The 20,517-nt window shown below is 30.7% G+C and overlaps 2 protein-coding genes across 5 annotated transcripts; both read left to right on the plus strand.

The window, feature by feature from the left end:
* The first annotated feature begins 1,021 nt into the window (after positions 1–1,021).
* Positions 1,022–3,764, plus strand: LOC105113162 (probable purine permease 9). 2 transcript variants are annotated; one of them, XM_011009204.1, is made up of 2 exons: positions 1,022–1,137; positions 2,456–3,764. In XM_011009204.1, the coding sequence occupies exon 2, from the start codon at positions 2,551–2,553 to the stop codon at positions 3,556–3,558; it is 1,008 nt and encodes a 335-aa protein (XP_011007506.1). In that variant the 5' UTR covers positions 1,022–1,137; positions 2,456–2,550; the 3' UTR covers positions 3,559–3,764. The 2 variants fall into 2 exon arrangements, with proteins under 2 accessions (XP_011007506.1, XP_011007505.1); XM_011009203.1 differs by lacking the exon at positions 1,022–1,137 and adding an exon at positions 1,502–1,905.
* A 1,388-nt stretch (positions 3,765–5,152) lies between these two features.
* Positions 5,153–18,840, plus strand: LOC105113163 (probable purine permease 10). Of its 3 annotated transcripts, none has more exons than XM_011009205.1 (3): positions 5,153–5,169; positions 16,347–16,432; positions 17,040–18,840. In XM_011009205.1, exons 2-3 carry the CDS (start codon positions 16,396–16,398, stop codon positions 18,158–18,160), a joined length of 1,158 nt encoding a protein of 385 aa, XP_011007507.1. In that variant the 5' UTR covers positions 5,153–5,169; positions 16,347–16,395; the 3' UTR covers positions 18,161–18,840. The 3 variants fall into 3 exon arrangements, with proteins under 3 accessions (XP_011007507.1, XP_011007509.1, XP_011007508.1); XM_011009207.1 differs by having other exon boundaries at positions 5,153–5,168; positions 16,355–16,432; XM_011009206.1 differs by having other exon boundaries at positions 5,153–5,164; positions 16,346–16,432.
* The last annotated feature ends 1,677 nt before the right edge of the window (positions 18,841–20,517 follow it).

Genomic DNA, 20,517 nt, shown 5'->3' on the forward strand with positions numbered 1-20,517 from the left:
CAAGATATTAATAAAAGCAAAACTTAAGCATTACAAAAATATAAAGAAAAAGAGCAAAAATATGATCTTGATCTGAAAACGAAGATACCTAAATGCATGGCAAATGTCTCCTTTTATAAGCCAAAATTTGAAACTATTGATTTATTGATTAATTGTTGAGTGGGTGGCCACATCTTGACTTGGTGTCAATCCTTATCTTCTTATCTGATCAAAACATCATTGCTAGCATTAGAATTTGAACAGACTGTCCATATAAAAGTTCTAAGAAATTATCTCAGCTTTCTAACAAAAAAAAATGAGGTCATTTGGACTTTTAGAACTCGAGATATAGTTTGAATACTGAATAGTGTCTGAGCTAAAAGACAAATTCGAACTTCTCCGTTGTTACTACAATTTGAACTTGAAAACAGACTTTTTGAGTCTTAGACTCCTATGAGCATATGTCTTAGCTTTCCATCCATATAGAGCAGACCTAAATCCAAGTTCTATAGCTCTAGTTATGATCCAATGACCGAACAATGTTTCAGTTTGAACCGAACCAGTATTTTTTTTTTTTAAGCTTGACTCTCTCCTTGTCTTTCAAATTTCAGAAGTTAAACACATCAATTATATGATAGGCTTGCATTTAAGATGAACATTTACCATAAATTAAAGGTATCTTATAGTATTAGACATGATATTATAAAATATGCTCTAGCTGAGGAGTTATTGATACTTTAAGTGTAAAATGATGATATAAAACCCTGATAAAAATACATTCTTAAATATTAATCAATATTTTTTATGGGTCGCAAGTTGAGTTTTGTCGATGCCTTTTTTTCGCTATAATTTAGGGTATTATAACGAGCAAGATCCTTCTGAGTTGGTCTTTTAAGACATAGCGACCTCTGCTTCAATAGACATACACACACTTGAAAAACAAGAGTCCATACATCTTGTTGAATTAGTCCTCTCAACCATAATAATTTACTTTATTTGATACGAGAGAAATAAGTTAGTTTTTCATCGGTTTTATGAATCTCATCAGAATGTTTGAGATGAGATTTTTGAGCTGGTTTGGTCTTGGTTGGTTAAGCTAGAATCAAGTATCATCTTTCAGCTGCACTCAAGTTCATTTGCGCTTCCTATAGTCATGAGGTGTCATTGCTCTTATTGCTTTCTGAGTTCTTGTACTGCTTTTTAGAATTGATCAACTCGTTTTGTGATTTTCAGGAATCAGTCAATCGTTTCCTGGGTTTTTTATTTCCTGGGTTTCTATTTAAACAACTGATCGAATAGTTAAGCAGCTGTTTATCTTGGCAATTTACTTTCACACTCTTGAGATTCATTTAGCTTTTGCCTTTTTTTTTTTTTTGGGGGATGCTTTTGATAATTTTGACCGAGTAACAAGCCTGTGTACTTCTTGAAATATATCCATCATACTTTTACACTTTTTTTTATTATTATTTTTAATACAATTACTTTTATATATAAAACAACTCTTCCTCGACTTGGATGCTATCTGAACGACACATTCTTATTTATTTTCCTGTGACACAAATGAAGCACCCTAATCCTGTGTAGTTACGTAGTTCCACGTATAGCAGCAGCAGCAGCAGGAGTATTGTTATTTTTATCATCTACGCAATTATCGACACTTGCCGGCAGACTGGAATCACCTCTGAAACAGAGGTTTTAACAATACTCTGCTTAAACTGCCTAGTAGCATCAACGACAAGCAACAAAAATACAAATTTACATAGGCTCGAAAATATTTTTATTTTTTATTGTATATCCTTATTATCGACGAAAAAAATGAGAACTCCTCTCGCTTTAAATCTCAAGAAGCCTTTCTTCTTAGCTTGCTCAATTGGGGATTTAGTTTTGTCATGGGAGATGCTCAGGAAGTGCAGCTTCAAGTCATGGGTAAGCAATCTTTTACCTGACTGGTATTCTCCTTCCTTCCAGTCCTAAACTTTACAGAAAGAAACACTGCTGATTGCTTGTATGAATTCAGTACGAAAGGTTATTAGACATAGTTTTTATCTTCATCTCTCATCACCTAAAGATAGCTAGGATATATTATTTGAATAATTTTTTTTTAGATTGGAAATGGTTTGATATTTAGGATTCCATATATAAGATTTTCATTTCTTGAGATGTTATTATCTCTAGTACATTCGAAAATTTGATATACAGGAAGGGCAATTTCGTACCATTTCCAATTCATTCCAAGCATATATACGTGCAATCTATGCTTTTCAGTCTGAAAGAGCAAACTGAAGTGGAAGAAAACAGCTTCAAATACTGGTTTGTGTACTCCACATACTCATGGATTCCTCAGGATATTAGAAACTCAAGTGGCTCATTATTGGATGATGAGTTTATAATTGATTATGCTCTGTACTAAACCAATTTACTAGCAGACTAGAACGTAAATATACCGAATTACTCTACATTTATGCATCCTTTCCAGGGAAAGAAGCCGGAGAGGCAAGCCCACCTAGGCATGAAAATGAGACCAGCCAGCCAACAATACCTCAAAAGAGAAAATCCAAGTGGTGGCTCCTAATGGCCATCTATTCATTTCTTCTTCTTGCTGGCCAGTCAGTGGCCGTTCTCTTGGGAAGATTATATTTCGAAAAGGGTGGGAATAGTAGCTGGATGGGAGCACTTGTGCAGCCTGCAGGATTTCCCATTCTCCTTCCCTTCTACTTGTCACAACCAAAAAGTCCTTCCACAAGCAACTTCGAAACAAGCTTGCCTTCTAATTTAGTCCTTGCTTCAATTTACATTTCTTGTGGCATATTTATAGCCATAGTTAGTATGTTGCATTCACTTGGTCTCAAATACCTTCCAGTGTCTACTTATTCTCTTATTTGTGCATCCCAATTGGGTTTCAATGCTTTATTCTCTTTCTTCCTCAACTCCCTTAAGCTCACCCCTTTCATAGTGAATTCTTTAGTACTTCTCACCATCTCCTCCATCCTCCTTGTATTCCAAGACGACTCCGCACAATCTAAACAAGTCTACAAAAGAAAGTACGCATTCGGATTTATATGCACTATTGGTGCTTCTGCTGGATATGGATTGCTGCTTTCTTTAACCCAATATGCCTTTAAGAAGGTTCTAAAGCAGGAAACCTTCAAGGTGGTTTTGGATATGACAGTCTATCCATCACTAGCTTCTACCATTGCTGTCCTAGTGGGACTTTTTGCTAGCGGAGAATGGAAAGGTTTAGGGAAAGAGATGGAAGGTTTTAAACTTGGAGAAGTATCCTACTGCATGACTTTAATTTGGACAGCAATATCCTGGCAGCTTTTCTCTATTGGTTGTGTAGGATTGATTTTCGAGGTGTCCTCAGTCTTCTCCAATGTCATCAGTACTTTCGGTTTGCCTGTAGTTCCTGTGCTGGCCGTTTTCTGTTTTGGTGACAAAATGGATGTTATCAAGGCTATTGCCATGGTGTTGGCTATATGGGGCTTTCTTTCATATGTCTATCAGCACTATCTTGATGACTGCAAGCTCAAGAAACAAAATAGCAATGCCGCTGCTACTGAAATGCTAATCACTGGATGAGGATTTGAATTTCCATGCACACTTATGTTTCATATACAATGAAGGAAATTCCTCTATCTCAGATTGACGGGGTTAATAAATAATTGGAAGAATTGAATTTTTTTTAATGATAATCCTCCAAGAGTGATTGTCAATTCATAATTGAATTTACACTCCTTGGATGCTGTTTCTTCTATCAACAGGATTGACAATCACTTTAGCCCTCATACTATAGATTTTTGGTTATTTCAACCCCTATATATCCAATTCTACTGCAAACCAAACCAAACCAAACCTTGTATTAAGAGTATGTCCGTTAGGGGATGTGATGTAGTGCGGTTGAAACCATGTTTTACTCTAATTACAGTTTTAAAAGTGTTTGATTAATTAATACATACTATAACTTTACATGAATATATTTTTTATAAATTTTAATTAAAAAACTATAATTTATAACTTTTTTAAAATTTATTTTCTCAAACAATAAAAGCAAAACCTTCTAAAACATCAAATACACTTTAAACAGGCTGCGACGTGTTAGCCCTTCCATTACCCAATTCCGCCAAGGACAAAGCATTCTTGTATGAAACCAACCACATGAGTACATGAAATGATTCATCCTAGGACTTGCACTTGTTTTAGTTGCAGCTATGCCCGACCAATTGAACTGTGTCGTAGATGGTTGAAAGTGGTAGAAATAAGTTAAAATAAGATGTTTGGATTTTACTTTCTTTTTTTTTTCTTTTTTATTAATATAAGTTTTTGAATCAACTTATTAATTGTGCATACTTCAACTAATACTTTTAAGTGTACGGCAGATTAATGAAAGTAACATAATGTATTTTATAATAATAATAATATTGAAAATTAGCATAGTGGATTGTTAATTAATAAATAAGAGGCATGGAAGAAATGTAGGTTCTAGTGACATTATATACATATATGTTAGTAAACTTAGGTAAGAAAACAAATAAAAAGATGGTTTAGATGTTTGTTTATCATATAGAGAGATAACATTTTTAAAATACAATTAAAATCTTTAAACCTTTAAAATAATAAAAAGAAAAGACAAAGGAAAGAATATGATTTTTATAAATATTAATAATTTTTTATCTGTAATAGGTTTATATAAACTTTGAAATGTTATTATAAAACTATATAATATGGTTATTAATAAGAGAATTATATTTTGAATTAAACTAAATAGCTGCTATTTAATTTTATTTTAATAATTACAAAAGTTAAAATTAATTACAGAAATTAAAAAAATTAAAAAAATTAATCTCATTACCATATAAATATCCATATTATATCATTAAGAACCCATTAAAAGATAGTTCATTCATTATGGATTTTCACTTGATATAATACACAATAAAAATTCATATTTATAAACATTCAGGAAATTGTTTTCTCTAATGTGCGATATAAATTATTTTTTTCTTTATTCATTTTAACACCACGCCAACAATACATATCTCGTCTTGCAATCAATGATATTTGAAACTGTATGCCAACCAGTCCAAAAGATGTCTTGTCTTGTCTTGCATTCAAGAAATGTTAATGGAGTTTCTACTGAAATTAAATATCTTATCTTCAAGGGATACTGCTCTCTCTCTCTCTCTCTCTCTCACATACAAAAAAGAGATTTTAACCTAAAACAACCTTAAGAGGCCAGGAATGGTGTCGTTTAAGGTACAAAATTATTTGCATACTGCTTGTAGTTTTATTTAAACTGATAAAGATATGGCAGATCTAGCATATTGCTCGCGGTCATTTTATAATTTACAATTAAATATAAAAAAAAAATTAATTGAAGTACATGGTAACAATGTTTTAAAATCTAACAAATGGATTTAATTTCGAGTAAAACATTTTCTCCAAGGGTAAAAAAATAAAACACCACATGACAAGAAAATAATTAAAGGCCAAATAGGGTTATTGTATTTGTGGCATTTAATGTACCATGACTTCATCATATATATATATATATATATATATATGAAATGGCTTGGTTAAAAAAATAAATTAACGCATATGCATGGTTCATGTATTCATTGGATTGAGTAATTGTTGTAGAACGGTGAACAAATATATGTATTTACAGTAATAGAAAAATTATATTGAAAAAAAATAACTTATTAGACAAGTTTATTGCATAAATTGCAATCCTATTAAATAGCTGTTATTCTCTCTCTTTTTTTTTCAGAAATGAACGGAATGCAATTTAAGAATATAATAATGCAAATGTAAAGATGTAAATACATGTACATTTCTTTTCATGATATAAATTTGATTAAATTCTAACCTCTTCTTCCATAAGACATTATGTCACCAAAATTAATGTATTCAATTAGGATAAAAAACGACGATCCTCCCGTTCATTTAGTAATTTTTCACCAAAATTAATTTGATAGAAGAAAAAACGAGGAAAGTTGGTTTTTTAAAAAAAATTACATAATTTGTGATAAATTTGTAAAATGTCACAAATGAAAAATAAACTCAAAAAAGAAAAAAAAAACATTCCTTATTGAATTTTATGATTGAATAATTTGCTACTTGTTATATGGTCACAAATCAGTTAAAAACAATAAAAGAGTTAACAAAAGTTGTGACTAAATGGCCAAATAATTTTCAATCAAACTTTCAATGATAAAAATGTGTTTTTATTTTTATTTTTTGTGATTTTCTCGGATGAAGTCACGAGCATTTCAAGTTGTATTGGATTTTATTAAGAGTTGCATCTTAGACTATGGTGATCTTGTTAGAGTTGTTGTTTCCCAAAACATAAGTTCCTTGTTGGAACAAGATCCTTTGATACTTAAATTAATATAAAGGAAAAGTAATATAAATGAATATAAAATAAATTAAAGTTGTAGGGAGTTTGTGTATGTGAATATTATATGTTTCTATCTAAAACTTGTTTAATGTTTAAATTCTACTTAAATGATATGTGATTTCTTACCTAGTGAACAAGGTATTTATATACCTGGATCACGTAAACTTAACTCTAAAGCATGGAGAGTAGTGTACCTCATTGTATAAAGTCACAAGCATGTAGAGAATGGAGTGGTAGATGTTATTGCTCGCCTTATAGAGAGTATTAATGCAGACACTTTATAGAATATATTAGTGTTACTATTTATAGAAAGGTTAATGCTAGCCATGGATTGAAAATTTTATATGCATAGTTTAACACTAATATCTTAGGAATAAATATATTAAGGTATGTGCATTGTGGGAGGGTAAATAGAGAGAGAGGAGAAAGTGTGTAAAAAAAAAAACATGCGTATGATAGAGAATATGAATATTATAGAAAGGAGAAAATATATGAGGAAGAAAAGGTATGTGTGAGAGAAAGGAGATGTATAGATAGAGATAGGGAGAGAGGGATAGGCATTGGGAAAGGGAGAAGGAAGAAATATAAGAAAGAGTACAACTTATCTGTCTAACCTAAATAGTTAGTTGTTTGGGCTAGCCCAAAGCTGTTTGTTTATATTTTTTATGCTCCATTATTTTTTACGATCTTTTAAACAATCATGTTTCAAAGCCTTAACCAGTATAAGAGGGAGAGAAGAATATGCATGTCATGTTACCTTCTTATGATTTTGTTAATGTGCTTGCAAGAGATATGATAGTTTGATCAGTTTGTCTATTTCTCTTAGAATAAAAAACATTATTATTTATTATTTAGAAAGTCAATGATGCTTTGTGATCATGAAATAAGTGTTAAAGAATTGTATAGGGAGATGTTGCACAAAGATATGAAGATATGAAGAATTTGTTTGGAGACATGAAGATCTTGCATGATTAGAGAAAAGGAAACATGTTTAAAGGCTTGGATAATTCAATGGAAATCTTCCTATAAATATTTTATTTGATACATGAAGAATTCAATAGAGAAATAGAAAAATACTACTGTTTTTATTTGTTAAGTTCAAAAGATAGTGGACAAATAATTTTTAAAAGTATTTGAATCTCGAGTAAAGCATTATAGGGATATTTTCCTAGTTAGGGTTGCATTTGTTTCCTTATAAATCATAAGAGATATTTTTTTAAAATCAAACTTTTTATTTTTTTTTTTTTTAGGATATGCCATTCCTCATGACTATTATAATGGTAAAAATAACATAATTTGTTAGGTTTTTTTATGTTCATGCTACTTTTTAAAAGTACTGTATATTATAAAAAATCATTTTCCTCAATGACAGCCTATACCTTAATATATGTAGTAGTAAAATGTGTGGTTATGAACTTAGAGAAAGTCAGGTAATCATGAATGGATCCATTTATGCTTCTTCTTTTTTTGAATGTCTTGGTAGGATATATATAGCATTAATGAGATTCTATTATATGGAAACAAAAATATCTAGTCGTGTTTGTTTATTCTACTTAAATATGGTTCCTTATTTTCTATTTTACTTTGAGAAAAGTTCTCTATATTGAGCATTTCCTTGTTAAACCTTTAGGGATATTCTATACTACTCTCTTCTTCTTCTTTTTTTTTTTTTTTGATAACCCGAAGTATCCGGGTCAGCTTACAAGTAACACGACTAATTCTCGGACCTACTAAACACCCTGCAAGCCCTACTAGGACCGCTAGGGCACGACCCTGAAGTGCTATACTACTCTCTTTTTCTTGTTATGTGATGGCGAAGAACAAAGTAGTGTTCTTTTTGTTAAAACTTTAGAGATATGTTATAGTGCTCTCTTTTTCCTGTTATATGATGGTAAAGAACTAAATAGTATTTTTTTTAGCTAGCATGCTTATAACAAAACAAAAGGTGAGCTTAACATAACATATAGATTAAAAAGGCCAAGTATGGAGCTAAATTAAAAGTCATGATACCACACCCGAGTAAATCTATGTAATGCTACTAGAAAGATTTTGCATTTGGCATCATTCTTTTACATTATAAAATTTAGAATGCTTTTCGTATTTTGTATGTTCTTTTTAGTATTTTTAAAATTATTATAGTTGTCTGGGTTGGCCTTCACAAAGATAGTATTTGGATAAATAAGTGTGTAGCACTTGATGATAAAGTTGAGAGTCTCTCACATGGTAGGAGTGGTGTACAAAGCTCGTGCAGTTATTGATCTCATCTCACATCTTGATTTTTTTTAATAAGGAGCATGTGAGTGAGATTTAGAAGAAAATAATGGTATTGTGAATAAGACTTTTTAAAGAGTGCTCTTTATAGCAATTACAAATCTTTTAGACAGTTAAAGCATAATTGTTCTCGTTTCTTTCTTACATGTAGTTCCATCATGTTCCTTTAAGGTATTGTAGTTGTTTATATGTATTCTAGTAAATGTAATAAAGCTACGTGTTGTATTCCTTGTTAAAGAAGTGGAAGAGTGTAAAGCTATTGTCGGATAGTTACAACATCATCATTAAACATTTGCACTTAATAGGGGAGTTGTCTCTATATATTCTAATGTACTTTTAATAGATCTATGTGTTGTATTTTTTATTTGAGTGAAAGAGTGTGAAAGATTTGTTGGATAACTATAACATCATCATTAATCATTTGTATTTGATGAGAGAGTTAACTCTTTAAGCTTCATGTTTCCTACAACTCAAGTCTTTTATCAAAACAAAAAAAACCCTCAAAGAGCAGGGGTAAGGAGGTATAGGTGATGTTGCGTTTACTGGTAATGATCTAGGGTTTTAATAAAATCTTCATTTTATATCTTTTTTCTATATTTGGTTCAATCAGTATTAGTTAAATTGGTCTAATTCAATTAGTTTTAGATTTTTAAAATTAAACTGAATTTATTTATTTATTTTTAATATGTTTTTCCTTTTTCTTGTTCAATTTTCTTGGTTTTTTTCTTTTTGATTTTCTTAGTTTTCTTAGATTTTTCAATTGCTTGGTTATTTTAAACAATTTTAAAAACAAAGAATATTAATGAATTTTATAGCTTCAGGAGGTTGGCATACATGGTGGCTCATAAGATTCGCTTTCTTGATTGATTTCTTGGATTCATAACTTAATAATGGTACTTTAAAACAAATATATTAAATTCATCCATGTATACCGTATACTGACATTGTTTAAGAAAAAAATTAGTCTTCATTAATATGGATCTTTATCTAATGACATCTTTATTGTTAAACCCAAAAAAAGAGGGAGAGAGAGAGAATTTTATAATCTCCTAAGCTTTTTATTTAGTCCCAAATCCAAATAAAATACTTTATTATATTTCTCATAATTTGATTTAATTTTATAATAGAATTAAGTTTATGGTAAGAATAAAATGTTTTCATGGTTTATATACATTGTATTAGACATTATCTAGATTATGAAAGAGTTAATCTTTTAAAAAAAATCAATAAAATTTAAAAAATTTTTTAAAGATTAAATTAAAAAAAAAAGAAGAAGAACAAAAGCGGGCTTGTGTGTTCCTAGGGGCTATGAACCGTTCAAAAATAGATGTTAAAAATAAATCCATCAAAACTATGTTATTTTGTGTTTTTTTTATATATAAAAAAATTGTTTAAATATTTGTTTTGCAAAACGGTGTCATTTTGCTTGACTGGGGGTGCATTGTTGATAGTAAAAAATATTAAGCATTTAACAAATGAGTTAGTAGCGCAACTGCAATAATCAAGTGGTAAGGAATTAATTAGGAGAAGAAAACATTCAATCATTTATTTTTCCCAACTCACATGTAAGTACGTGATCATTGAGGATCTTAAATTGATGGACTCTCTTCCATGATTTGGTTCTTGAAAATGAAGCCTCCAATCATTTTAGTATTTTAAATCAGAAATAATTATCTTTTTTTTTTTTTAATTCGCATAGACATTAGCTACCAAAATATTTTTATTTTTATTTTAATTCGCATAGACATTAGCTACCAAAATTAGAAAATAAAATGGTGCGTGTTAAGTTTTCTTGAACTTTTGCATATCATTGTCTATGTAAAATTTTTTACAGTTACATACGAATTGATCACTTTATCTATTAATATTATACATCAACATTGCAAATTGCAAGCAAATCATAGTTCTAGGATTTTTTTGCTAATTTTTCTCTAAATGTAGATAAAATAATAAATAAAAAACAATTTAAGAGTGAGAAATCCAATATAATCCATCATAAAACACATGAGGATGACTAGTTTAATTTATACCTAAAACTAAACGTGTGGTTCTATGTAAAAGGTAAAAGCCACTAAATATCGAACAACATCCTCGTGTTGAATACGGGTTCTTTATTATTAATTGTTAAAATACAAAATGAAATACAGTACATAGACCAACTCTTTTATTAATTAATCTACTCTTGTACGGTATAATTATTCTCAATCACAATCAGTTTTAATTTCAACGCTATCACTTCACTGTACTCTTGCCAACAAATTCATTTAATTTGTACATATGACCTTTTGCTTTGACAATGAGCCAACCTTAATCAATTAAAAAAAGGATAGCTTTTCCGGGACTAGTCTAAAGCCGACGCGGAATTTAGTTTCAATTAATAAATTAATTCACTAGCTGGCTTGAAAATATCTTTACAGGAAAACCAACTAAAAATTAAAATATATATATATATATATATATATATATATATCATGAATTAGATTAGAGAATAAGAAAGGGAGTTATTGAATTATTTCATCTTGCAAAGATGTAGTTTGCAACTAGCATGTATAATGTTATTTTTTTTATTAATATGAATATTCAGATTATTTTATATACATCTTAGTTAATTCAATAAGTTATAAAATTAATAATCCCGTAAGTATTTGTTAATTATTATATTAACCATTACAGAATTCAAACGTAAAACTACAGGAGAAGCAAATTTTTTAGTTTTAAGATCTTATTATTAAAACACCTACTAAATAATTTTTATAATACTATCTTTTCATGAAAAAAAGAGGGAAAGAAAAAAATAATAATATTGTCAGCAGCGGTGATCTTCTCTTATCCTCAATTATTGAGGCTCGCAGCGAGAAATAAGAGAACGAAACCCACGTTTACCTTGATGTAGTAATCTAGAGTGAAGTCGAGAATTAACTTCAACATGTTTCTGCATTTGTTTACCTTAAAAAACATTGTCTCTGCATTTAGAACAATATGATAAACATTATTTATTGGGGGAAAAAAAACAGTTTGGCTGTGAAAATATGATGATGTGAACTGTTTGGTTTTGCGGTTGGTTGGAAAGTTTTCTTTGTAAAATTTTTATATATTTTTAAATTATTTTTTTATGTTTTTTTGTAAAAATTTTATATATTTTTAAATTATTTTTTTATATTTTAAAATAATTTTAATGTATTAATATGAAAAAAACATTATTTTAGTATATTTTTAAATAAAAAATATACCAAAACTGGCTGCCTAACTAAGCATACTTGACTCCTTGGATTCGTCGACGATGGGACACAACAGATCAACAAGTGGCCGGGTGGGTATTATTTTTCTTCTTCTTCTTTCAAATCAAATTAAAAGCATGCGTGCATGCATCCACAGCGGGACTATTAATTTTGGCCTGAATGTAAGGTTGAGTAAAAAATTAAAAAAACCAAATCAAAAAAAAAATTAACCGATTGAAAAATTCAAAACAATTTATAGTTTGGTTTGATTTTAATTTTAAATATTTAAAACTGATTGAATCAGAAAAAACCAAATAACTCTTAAAAATATCTATAAAAAAATAATATAAATAATCACTAATCTAAACCTTAAAGCAATACTCGCAGCCACCCCACCTTTCTCTCCACCTCTCTACATTATCTTATCCATCACTCACATTCTTTTCTCCCTGTAGCATGTTAAAAGCCTTTCCCTGTAGCATGTTAAAAGCCTCTTGACCATAGTTGAAAAGATCAATTTTAAATGATCCATTTCATATACATGTCTAGCACCTTTATTAACTAAAATCACCAAAACGAAGCTCAATGAGTTACCAACCATCTTATTAGCGACACCTACGTGCTTGTTCGATATCAGATCTTGATCCTGTTTTTCCAAGCCTGGCTGTTTCTTGCTCCCATCAAAATTTCATGTTTTGAGGCTAATTTCTTTTCGGAGTTGTAAATTGTAACAAATTCATAAACTGTACTTTTTACTTCATTTAAGTTAAACTACATCTAGGATATGTCAATATGCTTCTTTTTCAAAAATAAAAACTAGAGTGAAAAAAAGAAGCATTTACTCTAGTTTTTATTTTTCTTAATATTTTGTGGGTTTTTGCTTTTTTTCATTATGTTGTAATCCATGACCTTGTTTTGCTTGTCTTATAAATGGAATTCAATCATATCGTGATCATGTAAATTGAAGCAAATTATTGAACAGCAGAAATGGGATTTGTTTTTTAATTTTATTGGTTTTTGAACAATAAAAACTAAATTGAATTGAACTGAAATCAATCAATTTAAATTAATTTTAGTTTGATTTTAATTTTAAATTTTTAAAAATAATAATTTTAATTAAATTAAATATTTTATATAAAAACTAAATTAAATTAAAAATAATCATCCTTACTTGAAGGTTGAACAAAACAAGCAGGTGATTTGGTCATAGGTAGTAGTAGAAGGCGATCATTTCCTATCATAGAGGACCATTTCCAAAATAATCGCATCCTCAGGCCTGTCTGTCAGCATGGAGACTGGAAACTCATTTTCGGCAACAAACAACCTGACAAAGTATAGTTTGCATGTAGTGCTTACATGCTGCATCCATGCATGTGAATGCTTCTCTTCCAGTGTTCAATTATTAAGGCTTAACAATGACTGTTTAGGGTGTGATGGTAGTGGTTTTATAAAATATATTTTTATTTAAAAATATATTAAAATAATATTTTTTTATTTTAAATAAATTTATCAAAATAATTTAAAACACTAAAAAAATATTAATTTAAAATAAAAATAAAAATTTAAATTTTGTTAAAAATATTTTTATAATACAAAAATAAACAGAAATATTTATCTTAAATTGTATAGTTTGAATTGTCACAGGGGCTGTTTATCTGTTATATCGGTTATTTAAAAAAAAATATATATATTAAATTTTATCTCGCATTCTTTCATTTAAAATAAAATAAAATATTAAATTTTATCTCGCATTCTTTCATTTTAAAAAAAAAAAAACTAGAAAGGTTCGTGAGTCCCATCAGCAGCTAACATCAATACAGAAGCATCATGACATAACCCATCTCTCCTGTGGGTCTTCTTAATTGGCTGTCTTCGTGTCTTCTAGCGCGTTAAATTAATCTGACAAATACTCGAGGTAAATCTTGTCAGAACTCCAACTTTTACGCAAATAGTTGGTGTCTGAATATCATGGCTTGCTTCGGTAAAGAACAAAACCCATATTCCAATTTTATTTCCAAATTCTATTTGTCATATTCAGTTCAATTTCTTACCAAAGTAGACAAGTGGACCGTTTATATGTATTTATTTTTCATTTGTTTTGCAAGAATAGCCGTTTACATGGTGTATAAGTGATAAAAACTTGAAATTAAAAAATTTATTTCTTTTATAATTTTAAGTTCGAGTTTTTTATTATTTATATGATAATTAATGAAGGCTTATATAATAATTAATTTCAGAGTTTATGAGATTAACCGTAGTACGTACAAACTGATTTAAACATCCACATTAATCTATATAAAAAAAAAAACTACTAAGCTTTCCATTAATCTAAAATCGCACCATTTTTCCTTGCAAAACACTGATAATATGTAATTTGAATTTTAAAGGGATTTGAAACAGGAAAAGAAGAAGAAAAGAACATATCGTACGTGGGAAAAATAAGTGCAGGTTGCCATGTTGAAGCTGTGAGAAAAATGGTTTTGAAAAATAATTATATTCCATTGGGACATAATTTATTAGATCTTGCTAGGGTCGCAGGTTAACCTGCCGAGTTGACTAAGTCATTACACCTACCGGTCTTTTAATAAAATTAAAACCAATCTAGCTCTTAATTTGACCGAGTTTCGGATGAATCCACTAAGCAAATTCAGATTTTATAACTATGCATTAAAGTACTGCTTGGGACATTCGAGTTACCAGTTTTTTAAAAAAAAAAAAAAAACAAGAAGAAGAAAAAGAGAGTAAGAGGCCATCTAATATTAATATTTAATATTAAAAATTATGAAAACATATAAAAATTGTTAAAAATTCAAAAAACATGAGAAAAATCACATAGAAATGCAATTTTTTATTTTTTTTAAAATATAAAATTAAAGAATCAAAATTATATATATATATATATCGAAGTATTATGTGATATAGTTGTAATATTTATGGGATAATTTTTGTCTCATTAAAAGTGAGCACAATGATATGGCATTTTGTGTTGTTTATTGAACCTGCTAGCTGTTCTCATGGGGTCGATAGAGCTTTACGTCATGATCAACCATGAAGGGTGATTTAATTGGTTCATAGACTTCATGATAGTTTCAATTTCTTTAACGGTGTCCCATGTCAGAGTCTAATTTTGATTCTTTAATCCTGCCTTATAATATGACAAGAATTATCCCTCAATTTTATAATTTTTTGAGGAGGTTAACAAACCCGTGCTTGTTTGTGAGTGTCTCCCATAATCAAATTATTTAGTAATGTAGAAGACAAATTTTATTATTTTTAATTTATTTATTTTAATTGTAGTATTTATTTTAAGATTTAGTTAAATTTTTTTAAATTTGACAAGTTCTTTATTAGCAATTTTAATATTTTATTTTATTCAGCTACCACGTTTGCTAAAATTTTATTTTTTAAGATCTTTATTTAATAAAAATTTATAATAGAATTTTGAAGCAACGTTAAAATAAAATAATAAAAAAAATTATAGTTTTGAAAGCTTCATATAGCCATGTCCGGTTTTTATTTTAAACATTAAAATAAAAATTAATAAATATCCTTATCCAGCTATCTATGCATCATTTAATATCTTTCCCTAAATTTTTCTTTTCTAGAGAAATAAAAATATATATATACATACATGCCATGTAAATATTTTTTTAGTTTTGTTAAAAAATATTAGAAAATAATATAAATCATGTATATATACATACATGCGATCCTAAGGTCTTACCTAACAGCTTAAGCTTTTAGGTGAGATGGTTCTTTGACATGGTATCAAAGCCTTAATAACCAAACGGTCACGAGTTCGAATCTCATCATCCTCATTTATTTGATAAAAATTAAGCACAAGCTCACCATCCTTATTTATTTGATAAAAATTAAACACAAGGTAATGTGGGCCTGTGCAAGTTTCAAGCTCAAAATCCTTTCACTTGAAAGGGTGTGTTAAAGAATAATATAAATTATATTTTAGGGTTTTAACTAACAGCTTAAGCTTTTAAGTGAGATGATTATTTAATAAAAAAAAAATAGAGAAAAAAAAAAGTTCTTAGAAGAAAAAAAAAAAGGTTCTTCAAAATGCATTATTAACCTCATCTTTTTTCTATATTATGGGGGTAAAAGCCACTCTGTTTTGAGATGAATGAAAGCAAACGAAAGGCCGTCGAGCATCCAGACTCATTACAGATCATGAATCCACCATTCGGAGATTATCAATCAATCCATAAAAGAAGCATATATTATACAATCATGGGGCCTGCCATGCCAATCCTTGACTTGGATGCCTAAGAAAAAAAAAAAGAGGCAGGAGCACCTTGCATCTACTTTCGTCTCTGTAAGTCACTAATTCCAAGAAAAACATGGGATGACAGGTTTATTTACCATATACTGTTACGATCAAAACAAAAGCAACCAAAGATTAATTTAAATGGCATAAATACATTTGCATGCTGCATCTTCATTTCATTTCATTTGAAATCCCCCCCCCCCCTCTCTCTCTCAGCATCATCTTTTTGGGGCTTCTGCACTACCTTCGACATGGGAGAAGCTCAGGAAGTTCAACTTCACATCATGGGTGAGTCAGCTCTCTCTAATTCTTGATGTGTAGAACTTTTTATCAAAGAGAATATATATATATATATCGCAATTTCATCAATGTTCCTCTGTTTTAACTTCTTTCACAAGTGTATATATGGGAATTAATGAGGTGGAAAGGTCATGAGATCTGCAATAAGCCTACATTTAGCAGTAGTACTATTAAGAGTACATAGTCACCCTGGAATCATTGGTTATTTATGATGAAAGAAATACGCATCAAATTTCTTCGAAGAGAGATATAGCAAAGCAAAAGGAGAGTAGGATTCTTTTACATTTTTTGTTATACAGCTAGGCAGCTATACTGGTTTTCCCTGCAAATCTCCAGGTGAAATTCTGCCGGCGAAAGCTCGTCTCCTAGGTAGTCGTTGTAAATTCTCTTTCCATGGAGGAGGCTTTTCAGGGTCTTTGTCTTGGAGATCTATTTAATAAGTTCCTATGAATCATGTTTTTGGCCTGCAACAAGGTTTTGGTTTTTTAAGCGCCCAACTTGGGGGATACCGACATGCTCAAATATATTATTTTCAAATAAAATCATGTATTCTCGTACACTAGCTGACTTGTCCGATATCTGTTCTTATTATCAGACCAAGAAGCTAAAGATCAAATAAACTTACCTCAATATACAAGTATCACCGATCAGTGCTCAACGGCTCCACAAACAAGAAACTACAGGCGGTGGATCGGCATAGCAATCTGTACAGTCTTGCTCCTGGTTGGACAGTCAGTGGCTATGCTTTTGGGAAGATTGTACTTTGTTAAAGGTGGAAACAGTAAATGGATGGCAACACTAGTCCAACTTGCAGGCTTTCCGGTTCTTATTCCCTTCTATCTCATCTCAACTACCAGTAAACCCAGCACAAATGATAGCCAAATAAAATCACCATCTGTCACAACACTTCTATTGATTTACGTATCGATTGGACTGCTTGTAGCAGCAGGCTGCTATCTATACACTATTGGACTGCAGTACCTTCCTGTGTCCACTTACACCCTCATCTGTGCATCTCAGTTGGCCTTCAATTCTGTCTTCTCCTTTTTGCTCAATGCACAGAAGTTCACACCATTTATAATCAATTCTCTAGTCCTCCTTACCATCTCCTCTATCCTACTTGTCTTTAATAATGAGTCTTCAGACGGCACTTCTGGAGTCTCCAAAGCAAAATATGCTATTGGTTTCACATGCACTGTTGCTGCTTCCGCGGGGTACGGACTGGTGCTCTCTTTGACACAGCTCTGCTTCAACAAGGTTATAAAGAGGCAGACATTTAAGGTAGTCCTCGACATGATAATCTATCAACAAATAGTAGCGACTTCTGTTATTGTAGTTGGACTTTTTGCTAGTGGAGACTGGAAGGGTCTAACAAGAGAAATGGATGGGTATAAAATGGGAAAGGTTTCCTATGTGATGAACTTAGTTGGGACTGCCATATCTTGGCAGTTTTTCGCGATTGGCTGCGTTGGATTGATTTTTCATGTTTCTTCCTTGTTTTCCAATGCCATAAGTGTTTTGGGATTGCCTATTGTTCCAGTCCTAGCTGTGTTCGTATTCAATGACAAAATGGGTGGTGTGAAGGCAATTTCGATGGTGTTGGCTATCTGGGGTTTCATTTCCTATGCCTATCACCACTATCTAGACGACCGCAATTGCAAGGATGAAAAAAGAAATGCCGATGAGGTTTCTAAAGCTCTCATGCTGGAAAGCTAACTGGTGTCTACGATCTATGGGAGCCTGGAAGTTGATCGGTGACAGATTTCCATGTTTACATACAATTCGGGTGCCTCTGTCATGTCCTAAAATGTAGTTTTCTACCATGTAGCAGACCTGTAAAACAGTTAAGCTAGGAGTGCTGTAAAAGAGCATGAATGATCAAATTATACGAGCATATTGGAAGGATTGCTGAGTATGAATTGGTTTAGGTCTATCTGCTGGAAACAATGTAACATGTTAATTGAGTAGCAGGGACTAAAAGATCTATCACTGAATCTCACGAGACTAATCACTTATCAGGATTGCATTTGCATGTGGATGTGGATGTGGATGACCTCTCATAGCAATTTAAAACTGCAATTGGTGCTGTGTAAGAATTATCATTAATGCTTAGCCATCCCTGCTGACCAGTTGGTCCATTCTGTTAAGAATTTGAACCTTCCGCTTCTCTCATTAAGGCTTCCCGCTCGAATGTGGACAAAGATTGGCCATATGATGTGCTAAAGTGAAAGTACGTAGTCAATAAACTACATAGCTTTTGGACTAGGAAAAAGTAGATGGTTTTCTGATATGGGAATTCGGCCCATGAATATTTGAGAGAACGATCTAGTGTATAAATTCATAAGATGAACTGAAACTTTGTTATCCTTGAATTTGATTTTGCTTCTCAAAGTTCACAGAGGTGAGTTTTATTTTGTGCTTGATTGACAACCCTTCCAACATTTATAGCTGAACAGTGCTTTAATGTGTGTGCCCTTATCCTATCTAAACTTCTCCTTGTTTATGCGATATCCCGAATGACCTCAATGTTTTTTCTACTTGCATTCAAGGTATTGCATGATCAATCCACCTGTTTTTTAATCTTAGCTCTGCAAGCTCATTACGTGTTAGAAAATTTTGTTTAAAAACATGGTTAATCTTCATATTTGAAATCAAATTGAAAATAAAATATATTCTGATGGATCGGCGTTTATTGCTTTTTGTCTGTTTGTTTGTTTGAAATTTGAAATTGCTCTCTAATGAACTAATTATGAAGAGGTTAAGATCCACAATCTAGTAAATTATTAAACTCATTATCTATGGACGCAACAAAGCACTGAGTCCAAATACCTGTAAATTTAACAAATTATGAGACTCATCATCTACAAACGCAGACAAACGCTGAGCCAAACTCATTATCTATGGACGCAACAAAGCGCTGAGTCCAAACACCTGTAAATTTAACAAATTATGAGACTTATCATCTACAAACGCAGACAAACGCTGAGCCTAGACACCTATAAAACTAGTGAGTCGCCAAACTCATTATCCCAGGATGTAGCTAAGCGTTGACTCTAGATCGAATTGTAGATCATATATATTTTATCCTTATGAGACATGTCAATCTTTCCCTTATAAGAAAGAGAAGAACATAAAGGGCTATAAAAGAAGAAAATAAAGATGATCATGTTAGATTAAAATTTTTCTCTATGCTTTAACAATAGCAATTCTATCTTAATAGAAAAACTCTTAGTCAAAGGGATAATTGATTTTTCTTGAATCAATTCTAATTCAATCATCGTAGAGTTCCTAAATAAATAAAAGGAGTCATTTTGCAAGTAATAATAATAATCTACTTCTGCTTTTACCATAGAAGGGCGGGTTAAATAGCCAAAATTAGAAAATTAATGACTTTATCTTGAGCTAGATCCAACTTTCAAGCTCACTGGATAAAACAGGATCTCATCATTAGCGTCGACTATAAGGTCAAAAATTCCAAAGATATGATGAACATATTCTTCCTAGTGTGATAGTACATTTACTTTGTAAGTAATAATTGTCTCCCTAGTGCAACGATATAGTTTATCTTGGAAGGGATTAACATGTTCTCGAATAGTACTATCGCTCCTTTCTCCAATGATATAATAAACACTACATCAATAATAGGGATGGATATGCTCTGCCTATCAAATTTTTCAAAGATGGGATGAACTTACTCTCTCTAGTGCAATGATACATTTACTTTAAAAGTAACAAATATCTTCCTAGTCCTATGACGTAGTTTACCTTAAAAGAGATTGACATGTTCTTTCTAATATGATTATACATTTCTCCAAGGATCGGATAGACATTGTATTAACATCAAGGATGGATAGGCTATCCCCAATCAAATCTTTTAAAGATGGAATGAATTTACTCTCCTTAGTGCGATAGCACAAATACTTTGCAAGTAACAAACATCTTCGAATCTTCCTAGTTCTATAACACAGTTTACTTTTTTTGTTAGATCATGAGTTGTATTTTCTCTTTTCTTTTTGTGTTTGTCATTTTGTCATTTTCTTTAAGGTAGACCCAAAAAATAACTAATAAAATGT

The sequence above is a fragment of the Populus euphratica genome, unplaced genomic scaffold, assembly GCF_000495115.2.
Source record: "Populus euphratica unplaced genomic scaffold, PopEup_1.0 scaffold395.1, whole genome shotgun sequence".
Taxonomy (NCBI): Eukaryota; Viridiplantae; Streptophyta; class Magnoliopsida; order Malpighiales; family Salicaceae; genus Populus; species Populus euphratica.